This window comes from Eurosta solidaginis, chromosome 4, assembly GCF_040869045.1.
Source record: "Eurosta solidaginis isolate ZX-2024a chromosome 4, ASM4086904v1, whole genome shotgun sequence".
NCBI classification, from domain to species: domain Eukaryota; kingdom Metazoa; phylum Arthropoda; class Insecta; order Diptera; family Tephritidae; genus Eurosta; species Eurosta solidaginis.
Window position 1 is genome coordinate 247,788,515 of NC_090322.1, and position 15,795 is coordinate 247,804,309.

At 39.9% G+C, this 15,795-nt stretch overlaps 2 protein-coding genes across 2 annotated transcripts; one reads left to right on the forward strand and one right to left on the reverse strand.

Moving 5' to 3' along the window:
- Positions 1-3,445: 3,445 nt before the first annotated feature.
- Pgd (phosphogluconate dehydrogenase) lies at positions 3,446-11,527 on the forward strand. Its single transcript, XM_067785526.1, has 5 exons — positions 3,446-3,694; positions 6,996-7,104; positions 7,198-7,312; positions 10,111-10,981; positions 11,050-11,527. The coding sequence occupies exons 1-5, from the start codon at positions 3,687-3,689 to the stop codon at positions 11,390-11,392; spliced, it is 1,446 nt and encodes a 481-aa protein (XP_067641627.1). The 5' UTR covers positions 3,446-3,686; the 3' UTR covers positions 11,393-11,527.
- On the reverse strand, positions 11,452-14,958 carry bcn92 (LYR motif-containing protein bcn92). The gene is made up of 3 exons (XM_067785528.1): positions 14,769-14,958; positions 14,578-14,698; positions 11,452-11,806 (listed from the first exon to the last, which is right to left on the reverse strand). Exons 1-3 carry the CDS (start codon positions 14,846-14,848, stop codon positions 11,729-11,731), a joined length of 279 nt encoding a protein of 92 aa, XP_067641629.1. The 5' UTR covers positions 14,849-14,958; the 3' UTR covers positions 11,452-11,728.
- Positions 14,959-15,795: the final 837 nt, after the last annotated feature.

Here is a 15,795-nt window from a genome sequence, read left to right on the forward strand (position 1 = left end):
CGATTTTTTGTTATATTGCATTGTCATCGGGTTCTGAACAATATTCCAAGTTTCAAGCTTGTAGCTTATCGGGAAGTTACTTAAATTTCAACTACAAAATTCGTGCCAGCCAGACTGTCAAGTCAAGCTAAATAAAACCGTTTAAAAACGAACAGGCAATAACAGAAACAAAACTGCAGCAATTTTCTGCTGGAGGCGAGCCATATCGGAAACGCAAGATAAAATATAAAGACTTCGTATTTTTAATATTGTAACTTCATTTGAAAATGATAAACGCGAAAAGATTTATTTAATTACATGCTTGCTATTGCACACAATTTAAAATTTTAGATTGTACTACTTTTTCTTTATACATAATTCCTTCGAAATAAATAAACTTTTCTGAATTTTGAAAAAAATTTAATGTTTTTTGTCGCGTGATTATTTTCTGAATTTTGACTTCTGAATTTTGCGTTCTGAAATTTGACTTCTGAATTTTCACTTCTGAATTTTGACTTCTGAAATTTGACTTCTGAGATTTGACTTCTGAGATTTGACTTCTGAGTTTTGACCTCTGAATTTTGTCTTTCTGAAAAAAGGGTTCTGACTAATGCTTTCTGAAAAAATGTGTTTCTCAATTTTTGTTTTCTGAATTTATGGGGGCACCCTTACTGACCAAAACTAGAAACATGGTTTTGAAAAGTATGGTTTCGGCTGGCGATGATCGTTGTCTGCCATCTTAGTAGACAAGGGCTGGTATGTTAATATCGCCACCGTCTAATTAAAAACCTGGAAATTTCCCAAGAACATTCGAAGCACGTCGCCATGAACTGGGGATACCCCCACCGGGTTAGGGGGTTAGAATATACCCGCGGTAGGTATGCCTGTCGTAAGAGGCGACTAAAATACCAAATAGATTCAAGGGGTTGTGTAGCGCAACCCTTTAAGTTCCCAGTGCAATATATAGCTTCTGCAAACCCAATTGTTAACCTCACCTATCCGTAGCGAATCCTGTTTCATTAACTGCCGAGGCTCTGGCGACCCCGAACTCCTCATGGATCTAGCGGGTATGAGGGCGCTATGGCCTAAAAGGTCGCATGTGGTCATAACAAATCGTTCCCGAGATGGTCGCGCTTGGTACCGGAACGTACCGGATCTGCATCCGGCAAAGGACCATCAACATCGATAACACTCCCCAAGGCCTTCGGGGAGTATCCTTATCGCTACAACAACAACAACAACATGAACTGGGGATACGCGATTGAGATAACACGACCGATACTCTTCCTGGTTTAGCTGGTGCTTTCAACTCAGCCAGTTGGGATGACATAATGGCTAAAATGCTCTTTCAAAATAGCGCAATAACTGCTCAATACCTTGAGGGACTACCTGTGAGACCGGTATCCAACTTACGAAACGACTCACGGTCAAAGCAAGGTGAATATCAGGCAAAGCATCCCAGTATTCGGTGCTAGGTGCTAATCACTGGAATGTTAGATTAGTTTAGGTTAAGAGGGCGTACGTGGTGATTTCCCATACTGCCATTCGGAGGCATTTGCGCCCATTGCGAGTGCTCTGTTTGTGGCGGCACATTCGTCCATCCAGATTTCTTCCTAGTGGTCCTCAACGAACCATTTGATTTCATGAAACTAAGTAGGAATGAAAGATCAATTTTCCCACTCCCTTCCACACTGTCGAAAAACCGTGCGCCCGGAAATCTGAGTCATCTTGTTTGCAGTCCTGGACATCGGCAGAGAAAATGATGTGCCGAATCCTCTTCGTTCTCATTCCGAAATCTATTGCAGGGGGAGATTATTGGTATGCGCCACCGTCGGAGCATTGGTGCAATAGCGCAATGGCCTGTGATGACACCCGTTATTATTCTCAATGCAGATTTGTTTAGCTTGTGATGGAAACTAGTTACTTTCATGGCCATGAGGACCTTGAGCCCTCCCAATTATCCCAGTTCGTCCACAGCAAGTACTCAGGAGATAACCCAGAGGTGGTCGCGCGGAGCTGTTCGCCTCGCTTATACCCATTTCGGAACATTTCATTCTTATGCCCTTAAGCCTACCTGGCTGTCGACAAAGGAATATGACCCTTTACAGTGTTAAAGTGAAACCTATCATGTACAATGTAAGCGGATGGATCGCTCATCACGGTCTTCAGATGGCAATATAAAATAGAAGATTGTTATCCTTACTAAGAGACAGATCCCCCTACTATTATTATGACGCTTGGGGACCAAGGAGAAGATATATGCAATTCTACGAAATAGACAGCTAGACAGCAAACTCACCTTTCCGTAGCACATTCCAGGAGCCCGCAAAAGGGCTGCTTACCCTATAGTCGATCTGAGTATTTTTAAGGCAAACATATGTATGTGTTCCAAACCATGTATGTACATAGAAACTTTTCTCATCAGCCTCGGACATCATACCTTATATGATGCCGGAATTTTGGCGGAAGCAATAAAGTACTGGAAGCACACCTAAACGCTCTCACCTCGGTCGAACGGAGAGGAGCCCTCCGAATTGCTTCAGCTTACGACACAGTTTCAACACAAGCTATCCTAGTCATTAAGGGAGTAATACAAATATATCTTCCCACTGTGGAAAGGGTGTTTGACTTCTGCCTGACCAATTTTTTAACGGGATACGGTTACTTTCGTAAATATCTACATGGATTGAGAAAGGTTGAAACCTTGAGCTGCCTATGCTGCAGAAATATAAAATACTTTCTCAGAATGCGAATTCTTCGCTCATCATCAAAGGAGGGTAAAAAAGATACTTGGCGATCTATCCCCGGGAAGTGACATCAATTACATGACCTCCGGATGTGGCAGGTGGGATACGGTCAATAGATTCGCATATAGTTCTCACTAAACGAAAAGATTGTTGCCCAGCCCATTAACATGAGAGTAGCCACATATGTAGCTTACGAAGTGCGCTTCTGAAGGCGAAGTAATTCTAAACGAGAAAGGGAGTCATACACTCGGAGAGGCTCGAAGTAACGAATTGGACGCTTCGGCACAGAATGCATTCCTATCGACATCCGAGCTTGGTAGCAGAGGAAGGTGAGACCTCCACTGAGGTGAAAGAGATATTGGTTCGTTACTCAACTGCCAAAATTTCACATGCGACTGAGCGCTTTTTAATAGTGGGAATGGAGACGATTTCTTATAATTGCTAATTAAATCAAATCCCACTAAATAAAAAACTTTCATATGTCCATTTGAAAGAGATAATAAAACTTAATTATCGCATATAGCATGTGTCCACTTGGGTCCAAAAGCTCAGTCAAAAGTTAAAGCACAACCTGGCTAACACATGCACATCGTAAAGTTCAACAACAAACTAATGGCCCCACTCGGCCCCACCATACGTTTCCATGTTTTCGACACTACTTTTGCCGGCTGTTCGCTAATCAGCTGCACAAACCGAACTCGTCGAAGACATTCAACCACCTTTGAACAGATTCAGTAATCGCGCGATTGCCAACAAGTTCGGTACGTAAACGAAAGTGGAAATTAATGGAAATCTGAATTTTGCTAAATTAGCGGTGTCAAAGCGGGTGAATAAACTTGGTGAAATAGGAAAAAAGAACGGTGCAGTGATCGACGGTAAAAGAAAGTGCGAAAGAAAGACGAACGTGCAGTACGAGATTGCATATTTGGAAAAAAGTAAAACAACAGCAAACTATAAAACATGTCAGCGTAAGTATATAAACGATTTTACACAATTAGGTTGCTTTATGAATCGGATATACGTATGCCTGTATGTACATTAGAGTGTGCCTTTTTGAGGAGTTAATTTCTTAGTTCCACCAATCTAAAAAATATACCAGTTTGCGCCGATGTGACGTCACGCTCTTGCGGTGCAAGTATTAGAAAAAGTGAAACCTTTTTTTCTTGAAATTTTTTGCCACAAAAAATATCTACAATACTATGACGTCACGACTGTCAAATACTCTTTTATTTAAGCAATGTCCTAACCAGACCTACAAAGGGCTATAAAAAATATTTTGATTTGCTAAAAAAACGAAAATTTGCTAATAATTAATAAAACTATTTTTACTAATTTAGGCTTGGTAAAAACAAAGAAAGATATTTCGATTTCCTTTTATCAAAAAAAAAATTTTTATTTTATATTTTCACTCTTTTTATGATATCACGATATACAAGCATACTTTTTAAGAAAAGAAAAAAACTTCAACAGAGAAAAAGTTTTTTTTTCCATATTCAGGCATCTTTCAAAAAATTTCTCGAAATTTATTTGAATGTTCTTCAAAACTTCTAAAAAATTTATTTTTCAATTTCAAAACCAAATTAAAATATTTCGTTTTGCTAATAAGAGTATTTCGCCTTGTCTGGTACAAAACCAAAATCGCTTTGCTTATAACAAAACAAATATATATACATATATATATATATATACATATATATACATATATCCAAGCATATTTTTTCTAAAAAAAATTCTTCCACAGAGAAAAACTATCGTTTCATTGATATTAAGCCATGTTTCGGAAAAATTTTTCAAACTTTATTTTGAAAAGAAAAGAGAACATTTTTCGATTTCAATTTTAATAGCATAGAAAAAAATATGTTAATGTAATCGATATTTGGAATACCCGAATTCGATTAGAAAAGTTTTACTGCTTCCTTCAAATCGATAAGGGGTTTTCGATTTCAATTTTGGCAGTTTTGAAAGTATGATAATGATTTGCTAACATCGATAAAGTTTTTCGATTTTGATTCTCGTATATAGCTTTGAAAAAAATTCAATTACTGTTTGGAATGTGATTTGAAATACGCCAATTTGATTTGAAAAAATTATTGAACTCAGTTCTAGCAGTTTTGAATTTTGATTTTTTTAAATCTATACAAGTTTTCGACCTCAATTCTAGTACTTGGCTTTGAAAAAAATGAAATTAATTTAGTTGAAAATTTGGAATGCGCGAGTCAAATAAAAAAACTTGTCTCATTTCTGAAAAGAAAAATTACAAATGACACTGAATATGGCGCAACGCAGAAACCGGTTTGTCCACTAACCAATGTGGACAAAGGATGACGGAAAATCGTTCCACCCTGCCCGAGTATCAACAAAACAAAATTAATCATTTTAAAAACCTATAAAATTTAAAATCGTTAAATTTAACGATTTTAATTCTACAACTTTTTCAGATTCAATTCAAAAAATGCCGAAAATTACAATTTTAGTTCTGAATTTTCATTTTTGAGCTACAAAAAACTGAAAATTTCTGAACATATTTCTGATTTTATAAAAGATGAATTACCAAAGAAGGTAAAATTAAATGAAAGTAATTGAAAAATTGGAACATGGGAACTTAGTTTTTAAAGCTTTCTTAGTTTTCCAAAATGATTAAAAATTGTTCTATATTAATTTCAGCAGCTTTAAAAAAGTGCCGGTGGTATAGTTGAAAATTTGGAATACGTGAAGTCAGCTCGAAATATTCTTCTAACTCTCTAAATTCGATAAAAATGTTCGATTCCAGTTCTAATAATTTTAATAAAGTAAAATAAATGTACGTACGCGTTAAACAATTGTAAATTTGGAAAAGTTCAGGAATGTTTTGAGTAGCTGTTCAATTTCCCTAGAATTCCTGAAAAGGATACAAAAACGATGCCAAGTCACGTCAAATTTTCAGACTTTTCTACGGATTCGAAAGTTTTCAAAATTATAACCAACTTATTACGAGAAGCCTTTAAATTATTTTTGTCTTGTCCCTTTTTTAATATTTCTTACAAATTTGAGTGTACTTAAATGAGCTGGAATTTGGTTTTCGGGTGGCGAAAAAAGTTTTCCTGAAAGAACACATCCTAGTGCGTACAGTAGGCTATGTATGTACTTACGATACTCTTATAACACTACGTTTTGAATTAGATGGTGTTCCAAATGTCGACCATTTTGAACATCCATGTCGATGGCACTACGCTAACGACTGTCCTACACCCCAAAATCTTAGGTGTGACGTTTGATCAGGATCTACATTTGGGTGAGCATGCAGCCGCAATTGTACCGAAAATCCAGAGCCGTAATAAAATCCTCAAATCCCCTGCTGGCAGTACTTGGGGAAAAGACAAAGAAACGCCCATTACCACATACAAAGCAACTGGCCAGCCGATTCGATGCTACGCGTCCCCTGTATGGTCGCCAAGCCTAAAAACTACTCACTGGAAGAAGCTGCAGCCCTGCCAAAATACTGCTCTCAGAACCGCCACGGGCTGTCTCCCTATGTCCCCAGAACACCATCTACATAATGAGCGAGAATACTCCCCATCAGGGAGAGAAATGAGATGCTAACCAAACAGTTCCTGTCGAATACCCAGAAACCTGGGCATACCAACAGACATTTGATTGATGAGCCAACACCGCCTAGGGGCTTAAGGAGTCATCTCCGTAAGCATTATGACGGCACCTGAGAACTCAGCCGTATGAAGCAAAAAAACACAAGCAGGTCCTCAGTGAACTCCACAAACAGGCGTCGGACCTTTATGCCAGGAATTGCCCGGTGAATCCAGTACTCAAATAACAGTACCCAAAACTTGCGGAAGAGGAACGCATACTCCCCAGGGAAACGCGAGTCACTCCAGCTCAACTTCGTTCTGGATACTGTAACAGGCTAAACTCTTACCTATCCAGAATCAACCCCGACATACAAAATGTATGCCCGCTTGCAATGTGTCCCCACATGACACCAACCATCTCTTTAATTGTAATGTGGAACCAACGCCTCTAACACCCCTTTCATTATAGTCCACCTCTGTTGAAACAGCAAGTTTCCTTGGACTCCCGTTAGAGGATATTGATGACAATTTGTGATCGGTCGCCCCTATTGGATGGGGCGGAAACAATTAAAACACTTCTTTGAAGAGATTTTCATTTAAATTTGGACATTTTATACATCAGCATGGTAAACTTATCACTTTATCGCCTTTCTAAAGCCTGTTTTAGGTTAGTTACAAATAATTTTTAAGTACTTTCTTATTACAGGAAAGCAGATATTGCATTAATTGGCTTAGCCGTTATGGGCCAAAATATCATATTGAATATGAATGATAATGGATTTGTTGTTTGCGCCTACAATCGCACCGTCGAGAAGGTGAGTGAGTGATCTTGACGCGATTGCGTTGCTGAACTAAGATTTGACTTTGCTTTCACATTCACTTTTTTTTTTTTGCATTTGTTTGTTTAGGTCAATCAGTTTTTGAAAAATGAGGCCAAGGGTACAAATGTGATTGGTGCTACTTCGCTACAGGATATGGTTAATAAATTGAAAGTCCCGCGCAAAGTCATGCTTCTGGTCAAGGGTAAGTGCACAGAGAGAGGCCCAGAGGGCTCACAAAGCCAATGTCACTGTCAATGTCGTTCAGCATAAATACAAACAGCCATGATTGTTGATAAATACATGCATACATACATACATAGATATGTACATGTGCATAAACCGTTTATATAAAGAATACTAAATTCTATACAAATAATTATTTCTATTTACTCGAGTACTTATCCATTATCACTTTTCTGACTTTGTAAGATTCTTCAGTGTTTTTGCAAATTGACTCAATCTCGGCTCTATAATCTACTTACGTACTCACACATACGTCATGTTTTCGTCACGAATAGAGAGCATGGCGACAACAGGGCCAAGTGAATGTGAGGTGATCCGCAAATATTTACACACACAAATTGTTAGGTACAGTGAAAGCTGCTTAAATTGCACAGCAACGTTGCAACTTAGGTATTTTCATAGTTTTCATTAAACCTTCCATGCCGGTCAAATCCAAGATAATATCGTTGGCTGAGTGAAGATCACAGAATTTCGGCTACTGAGCTGCCTGAATACTTAGAAAGTATTTTAAGATTGAACACCCAAATGAGTGTTTTCCAATCGGTTTAAGGCTCACCCCAGTGTGTTAAGGAACATAAAGAATCCCCTCTGTAAGGCATGCCTGTCGTAAGAGGCGTCCAACCGATGGTTTGAGGATAAAAAAAATCGTTCTCGCGGCAGCCAAACTAGTACCGCAGTCATATCCGGCAAAGGACTAGCTATCAATTTTTGCAGTTTCAGTAACAACGACATTTTTCAAAACTACCATCTTCATTTAAAATATTTTATTGTTCGCCTGCAGTTAAGCCGACATCCTGTCTAGTCAGTTGGGAGGCTATGGTTTCGAATCCACACCGGTGAGTATGTGATGGAGCCACAATCGTTTGACCAGACAATTCCTAATTAATTAGGGAGAAAGGGGGCCGTTTAGATATCATGTGTACACCAGCGGGGCTGGAAACTTTACCGCGATTTTCGTTTTAATCAAAGGCAGTTAGACACTGCAGTCGTATCATTCTGGAGCAATATAACGGCTCTTTCGATGGCATGAACCCCGCCTTAGACGACACTGCAGACAAATCACCAGGATTTTCTCCTTGGATACACTACGAACCGTAGATCATTACCATAAACTCCAGTTTATCTGGTAGAAAAAAGCTTTGCTTTTAAAGCTCCTCTTCAGCTTATGAAGTACCAAAAAAAACAAGTACAACCTTGGCGAAACTTCTCTAAGATTTGTTAGAGCGGTAAAATTCTGTAAAACAATAAGTATGTACATACATACGTGTCTATATTATTATAAGTGGATGATCTGAAATAAAACTCTGTAATAGGGTGTTCGTTAAGCTAATTCTACTTAAAGGGCTTCCAAAAGTTCATTGAGATAGGACTCAGTAGTCGATATATGTATGGCTGTATATATGTTTCCACTTTTGAAATATACGAAGAATCTGGCAGCCACGGTATAAAGGCAGTGTGCTATCCTAACTAATCGAAGACCCCCGGCTCAAGTGACGAGGCAACTAACTAACCATAACATCAAAATAAAAAAAAACAGGTTCTGAAAGTGGTTTTTGTTGTATTAACAAAAAAAACAAAAAAAAAAAAAAAACGATAACGATAACGATAAAGACACTCCCCGAAGGCCCAGCGGGTCAGGGGGTTAGAATATACCCGCGGTAGGTATGCCTGTCGTAAGAGGCGACTAAAATACCGGATTGGCCTGAAGGTTTAATGTGGCCATATAAATCGTTCCCGAGATGGTCGGGCCAGCACCTTAATGATGCTGTGTTACCGGAGCGTACCGGATCTGTAAACGGCAAAGGACCATCACATCGATCACTCCCTAAACCTTCGGGGAGCAACCGTATCGCTACAACAACAACAACAACACTCCCCGAATGTTTTGGGTAGTGTTATCGATGTTGATGGTCCTTTGCCGGGATTCAAGGGGTTGTGTAGCGCAATATATAGCTTATCCAACCCAATTGTCAACCTCACCTTCGAGCGGCGAATCCCGTTTCACTAACAGACGAGGCTCTGGCGACCCCAAGCTCCTCATGGTGGGGAGGGAGGGATGGCCTGAAGGTTTAATGTGGCCATATAAATCGTTCCCGAGATGGTCGGGCCAGCACCTTAATGGTGCTGTGTTACCGGAGCGTATCGGATCTGTATCCGACAAAGGACCATCACATCGATAACACTCCCCAAAGCCTTCGGGGAGTAACCTAATCGCTACAACAACAACAACAACATGGTCCTTTGCCGGATATAGATACGGTACGTTCCGGTAACAAGCACCATTAAGGTACTAGCCCGACCATCCCGGGAACGATTAATATTGCCACATTAAACTTTCTAAGCCATCCCGCCCCTCATTCTCTGGTTCCATGAGGAACTTGGGGTCGCCAGAGCTTCGCCTGCTTAATATGTGTATGATACATTCATATTTGTAACAGGATTACCCTCGCGTAGGTGAAGTTGACAATTAGGTTGCATAAGCTCTGAAGCTATAAAGCTTTGTATTGCACTTATCAACCCATTGAATTCCTTCTGAAAGTGTTCGCCTTCGATAGTTGTTTGCCAAGCCTCCAACTGTATTTCTGTCTGGAAAGCTTTTCAACCAAAATCTACTCGTAGGTCTATCGCACTAAGTTATAATTACTATTATATCTAGAATAACGACACAAAATGTCTCACGTACATACCAAGCTGCCTGAGCTTAACAATTTATTCAAGTTTTGAACGAACAAAATTTTGTATCTTCAAACTTAATAGCTGGCGATGCCGTAGATGATTTCATCAAGCAATTGGTGCCACTACTTTCGCCTGGTGATGTAATCATCGATGGTGGCAACTCCGAATATCAAGATACCGCACGCCGCTGTGATGAGCTGAAAGCCAAAAAAATACTATACGTTGGTTCGGGTGTAAGTGGTGGCGAAGAGGGAGCACGTCACGGTCCATCACTCATGCCTGGTGGCCACCCTGAAGCATGGCCCCTCATTCAACCAATTTTCCAAGCTATTTGCGCTAAAGCTGATAAAGAGCCCTGCTGTGAGTGGGTAGGTGAAGGTGGTGCTGGTCACTTTGTTAAAATGGTACACAATGGTATTGAATATGGTGATATGCAATTGATTTGTGAAGCTTATCATATTATGAAAGCTCTCGGCCTGTCACAAACGCAAATGGCTGCAGAATTCGATAAATGGAATAAGGCCGAGTTGGATTCATTCCTTATTGAAATTACACGTGATATACTCAAATATAAAGATGATAAAGGTTTTCTGTTGGAACGTATACGCGATGCAGCTGGTCAAAAGGGTACAGGCAAGTGGACAGCAATTGCTGCGTTACAATATGGTGTTCCAGTAACGCTAATTGGTGAGGCAGTATTCTCGCGTTGTCTCTCGGCATTGAAGGATGAACGTTTGGCGGCGAGTAAACAATTGAAAGGACCCAGCGTACAACCTAAATTGGACGATTTACCCAAATTCTTGAATCATATTAAACATGCATTGTATTGCGCCAAAATTGTTTCATATGCACAGGGATTTATGTTGATGCGTGAAGCTGCTAAGGAGAATAAATGGAATTTGAATTATGGTGGTATTGCTTTAATGTGGCGTGGCGGTTGTATTATACGAAGGTACATCATTCGATTATTCTTTCCATTTAGTTGTTGTAACCCATATTTCCTTTTTCCTTTTTATGTAGTGTCTTCTTAGGCAACATTACGGATGCCTACACCCGCAATCCACAGCTCTCAAACTTATTGTTAGATGACTTTTTCAAAAAGGCCATTGAAGTGGGACAAAATTCTTGGCGTCAAGTAGTGGCAAACGCTTTTCTGTGGGGTATTGCCGTGCCAGCTCTATCCACGGCGCTCTCTTTCTATGATGGCTATCGTGCAGAGAAACTGCCCGCAAACTTGCTGCAAGCGCAACGTGATTACTTCGGCGCTCATACCTATGAATTGTTGGGTGCTGAGGGTAAATTTGTGCATACCAATTGGACCGGCACAGGTGGCAACGTCTCGGCAAGCACATATCAAGCGTAAATGCTATGGCCCCGCCCGTGTACTGCATTTTGTCGTAACTCCGCTAAATGGCATTCCACTTGTTAAGGTTTAATTAGAACTTAATTTTGTATAAAGCTTTTTATGCATAGAATTGGTGTAAAAAAAAAAAACAAATACTGGTTTAAGCGAAAACATACTTAGCTTTAAAGTTACTTTATTTTATGTTCTTTTTTTCGAAAAAATTAAAAATCCTAAACCTTAATGCAATAACGTCTCTCGATATAAACAAGGTCACTATCAATGTAATACCAACGATATATAACAGTAATGTGCAATAGTAATCAGGGCCCCTTTAAAACATACTAAACTTTTAATTTATTTTGAACGACGCAGCGCCTTTTTGGGTTGCTCAATGACAAGTTTATCGGCTGAGTATAAGTGGCCAATGATCACCTAAAAGATGTAGAGAGAGATACATATATGTCAATTGCTGATAAGGTAACATAAGATGAAAATACGTAATAAATATATCGAATGCAATCGTATGTATACGCAACTAGCATTTACCGCCAGTACACACAATTACTTTGAATAAAAAAGTAAAGTTTTTTTTTTGAGAGTTGTGCATTGCCCCTTATTAAAAATCGCTTTGGCCTCAATTTATGTTTATGACCCCGGCACCAAAAAATCAAAAAATCCCGAAATGATCACGAAATTATGCATATTTAGCCCCAAAATGGGATTCAAGGGGTTGATAAGGAAAACAAACTAGCTTCCGCAACCCAATTGTCAACCCCACCTACACGAGGGGAATCCTGTTATATACATATATGAATGTATCATACACATATTTAGCAGGCGAGGCTCTGGGGCCCCAACTTCCCCACGAAAAGTTTAATGTGGTCATATCAATCGTTCCGGAGATGTTCGGGCTAGTACCTTAATGGTGAATTGTTACCGGAACTTACCTGAACTGCATCAGGCGAAGGACCATTAACATTGATAACAATCCCTAAAACCTTCGGGGAGTGTATTTATCGTAAATACAATAAAAACAAGAAGTCCCAAAATGATTCTGGGATAGTCCCGAAATAGTTCCGAATCGATTCTGATGGTCCCCAAATGTTCCTAAGCAGATTCAGAATACAATCTCGAAAATGCCTAAATAATCACGAAAAATCCCGAAAACAAAGTCAACTAAATAATCCGGAATATTAATAGCCCCGAAATTGTTACAATAATAGTCTCGAAAAGCTAGGGAAAAATCATAAAATTGTTCGGAAATAACCCCGAAAACAATCCCACAATGATTGCAACCGATCCCAAAACGACATCGGAAACAGTTTAGAAATTATCCCGAAATATTTCCTCAATAGTCATGAATTTAGGCGGCCGCTTTGGTGTGGTAGTAGCGTGCAACATCGAAAATTTAGAAAATTAATTTTGTTCAAACACTCCGCGTGTATTTCTGCCATTGGAAGTTTCTCAGTGAAAATTTATCTGCCTTGCAGATGCCGTTCGGAGTCGACATAAAACATGTTGGCGCCCCTCTCCGAATGTACTTCTGGTTGGATACCATTAATCATGTAAGTCCTTCCCGGAGATTTCTAAATAAAATTTAGCACCCCTCTTTTTGGAAGGGAAGCACGGCCTAAATCTCCTTGGGGGTATATCGTGCTAAGTTTTAATTTTTTTATCATCAAATTATCCCAAGTATTCCAGTGTATTCCGGTACACAATTAATACCACATAGAAGAGTGAATATTACCTCATAAAACTAGTGTACGACCGAGAGGCTCTAGCTGCTGTCGATTGCCTCCCAAAAGCAGTACAAGGCAATCGAAACCAATGACGAAACAATCGCAGACTACTGAGGAAACTATTTTACGACATGCATACCTTACCGCGTGAATTTTCTAAACCCCTATAACTTGTCAGAGCTCCGATTTAAAAAAATCCTTTACCAATTCTTTAGGAACAAACGGCACTGATTGTCGGATATCATCTTAGTGCTTTTGTACATGTTTGATTTATCGCCTGTGACATTGGTCCATGGGATTCAAGGGGTTTTGTAGCGCAACCCTGTCAAGGGGTTGCCAGCGCAATATATAGCTTCTCCAACCCAATTGTCAACCTCATCTACCCGCGGCGAATCCTGTTTCATTAACAGACGAGGCTCTGGCGACCCCAAGCTCCTCATGGAACTAGGGGGTGGGGAGGGCGGGTTGGGCTTGAAGGTTTAATACGGCCATATAAATCGTTACCGAGATGGTAGGGCTAGTACCTTAATGGTGCTTTGTTGCCGGAACGTACTGGATATATATCCGGCAAAGTACCATCAACATCGATAACACTCCCCAAAGCCTTCGGGGAGTGTATTTATCGTTAATACAACAACAACGTTGGTCCACGTTAAGCAGTTGTCTGCTGGGTTATGCCGTGTGAACGAGACAAGCCGCAGCAGTCGTAAGTGCGGTGTTCTGACAGGCCAACAACATACTTCAATCTATGGGACATGAAGTGTATAGGTATATCGCTAGAACAACCACAACCAAAATATGAAAGAATGTTTGGACTGTCGTCAGGACCGTGCATTCAGCAGAAGCCATATTATGGGTGTTAATGTAAGTCCACTTCGTCCTAAAATAACAGCTCTTGGTTGGTAAAGAGAGAGTCGTTCCGGCACATAAACCTAGCTGTTGGGAGAGTGTAGCTTAAACTATGGATGGGAATGACAAACCGAATTTCCGCAGAGTAGTGATGGAGCAGAACAATTTGGTGTTTTGATCAGTATACATGCAGGAAAAGTTGTGGCTCTTTTTTGCAGCAGGCTGATAAAACACTGGGGGCGCTGTTTTTTCTACATGTACTAGACTTACTGAAAACGCGCATTTTCTCTTTTGGGCCGTTTTAATCCTTCCAGCGAAGTTAGAGTACAGTGAGACCTGTGTGATGACGTAGAGGCTGCAAAGGTGCAAGTCGATGAATAATTTACTAATACGGGGCAGTCTCGAGGAGGCAAATCTCGATCTGACAACAGCTTTACACAGCTCAGTCGCCCACGCAAATATGAGACATCTCGGAAGGCTCTATGACGACATCGGAAGTTAAAATCTGCTGTTCTTTTTTTTAAAAGCCTTAAGTAAATTTATCTGCCTTTCCTATTCATTCAACCTACCTCAATCCATGTAGCTCATATTAATAATCAAGAGATAATTTCTCACCTGCCGTCTTATGAGTTCCAAATTTTTATTTGCTTCCGCCACCTTTGCATCGATGACCCCAAAGTCGCTTATACTCTTGTTTTCGCGAAATGTGTCGCGTATTTTCCGCACCGCAAACATTCTTTAAAATAAATGCAAATTCAATAATTAGATGGCTAATTAAATAATTCAATAAAATCTTGAAATTAAACCTGAAATTGTAGGCTGGTATTTTCTCTGCTTCCCTCAAAAGGTTGCGATAAATCGTTATTACTTGCCGTCTTGTGGACATTTTTAACAATTTATTTTGGTTCTGTGCAATCTATTTGCCGGCTAAACTGTAGATGTATTATGAAATTAAAATAAATAAACGAATTGACGCAAACGCATTAAAATAATGAAATAGAAAATAGTCAAAAAGAAGCAAATGTCAAAAACATATGGGAGGCGACGTCTGATACTAAATCTACTACTACAATCCAGGGCCAAATCAACTTCCTTAACCCTAACGCCATAGTCGTAACCATACCCATATCCATAACCATCTCCAATGTGATCGATTAATGGTGCCTTATCCTAAAAACCGTGAAAATTTCAAAAACATGAAGAAAACGCAAAAAATTACAAACATATTCCACAAAAAATAAGTTTATTAGTCATAATGTATCCAAAACTTACTTACTTAATTGGCGCTTAACCGTCTAAACGGTTATGGCCGTCCAACAAGGCGCGCCAGTCGCTCCTTCGCTCCGCCAACCGGCGCCAATTGGTCACACCAAGGGAGTTTAAATCGGTTTCCACCTGGTCCTTCCAACGGAGTGGGGGCCGCCCTCTACCTCTGCTTCCATAGGCGGGTTCCGATAGAAACACTTTCTTGGCCGGAGCATCATCTTTCATTCGCATAACATGGCCTAGCCAGCGCAGCCGCTGCGTTTTAATTCGCTAGACTATGTTGATGTCTGCGTATAGCTCGTACAGCTCATCATTAAATCTTCGGTACTCGCCATCGCCAACGCGTAGTGGTTCATAAATCTTTCGAAGAACTTTTCTCTCGAACACTCCCAAAGCCGCTTCATCTGCTGTTGTCATGGTCCATGCTTCTGCCCCATATAGCAGGACGGGTACGATAAGTGACTTGTAGAGTATGATTTTCGTTCGCCGAGAGAGGACTTTACTTTTCAATTGCCTACCTAGCATTTATTGGCAAGATTGATTCTTCGCTGGATTTCAGTGCTGATG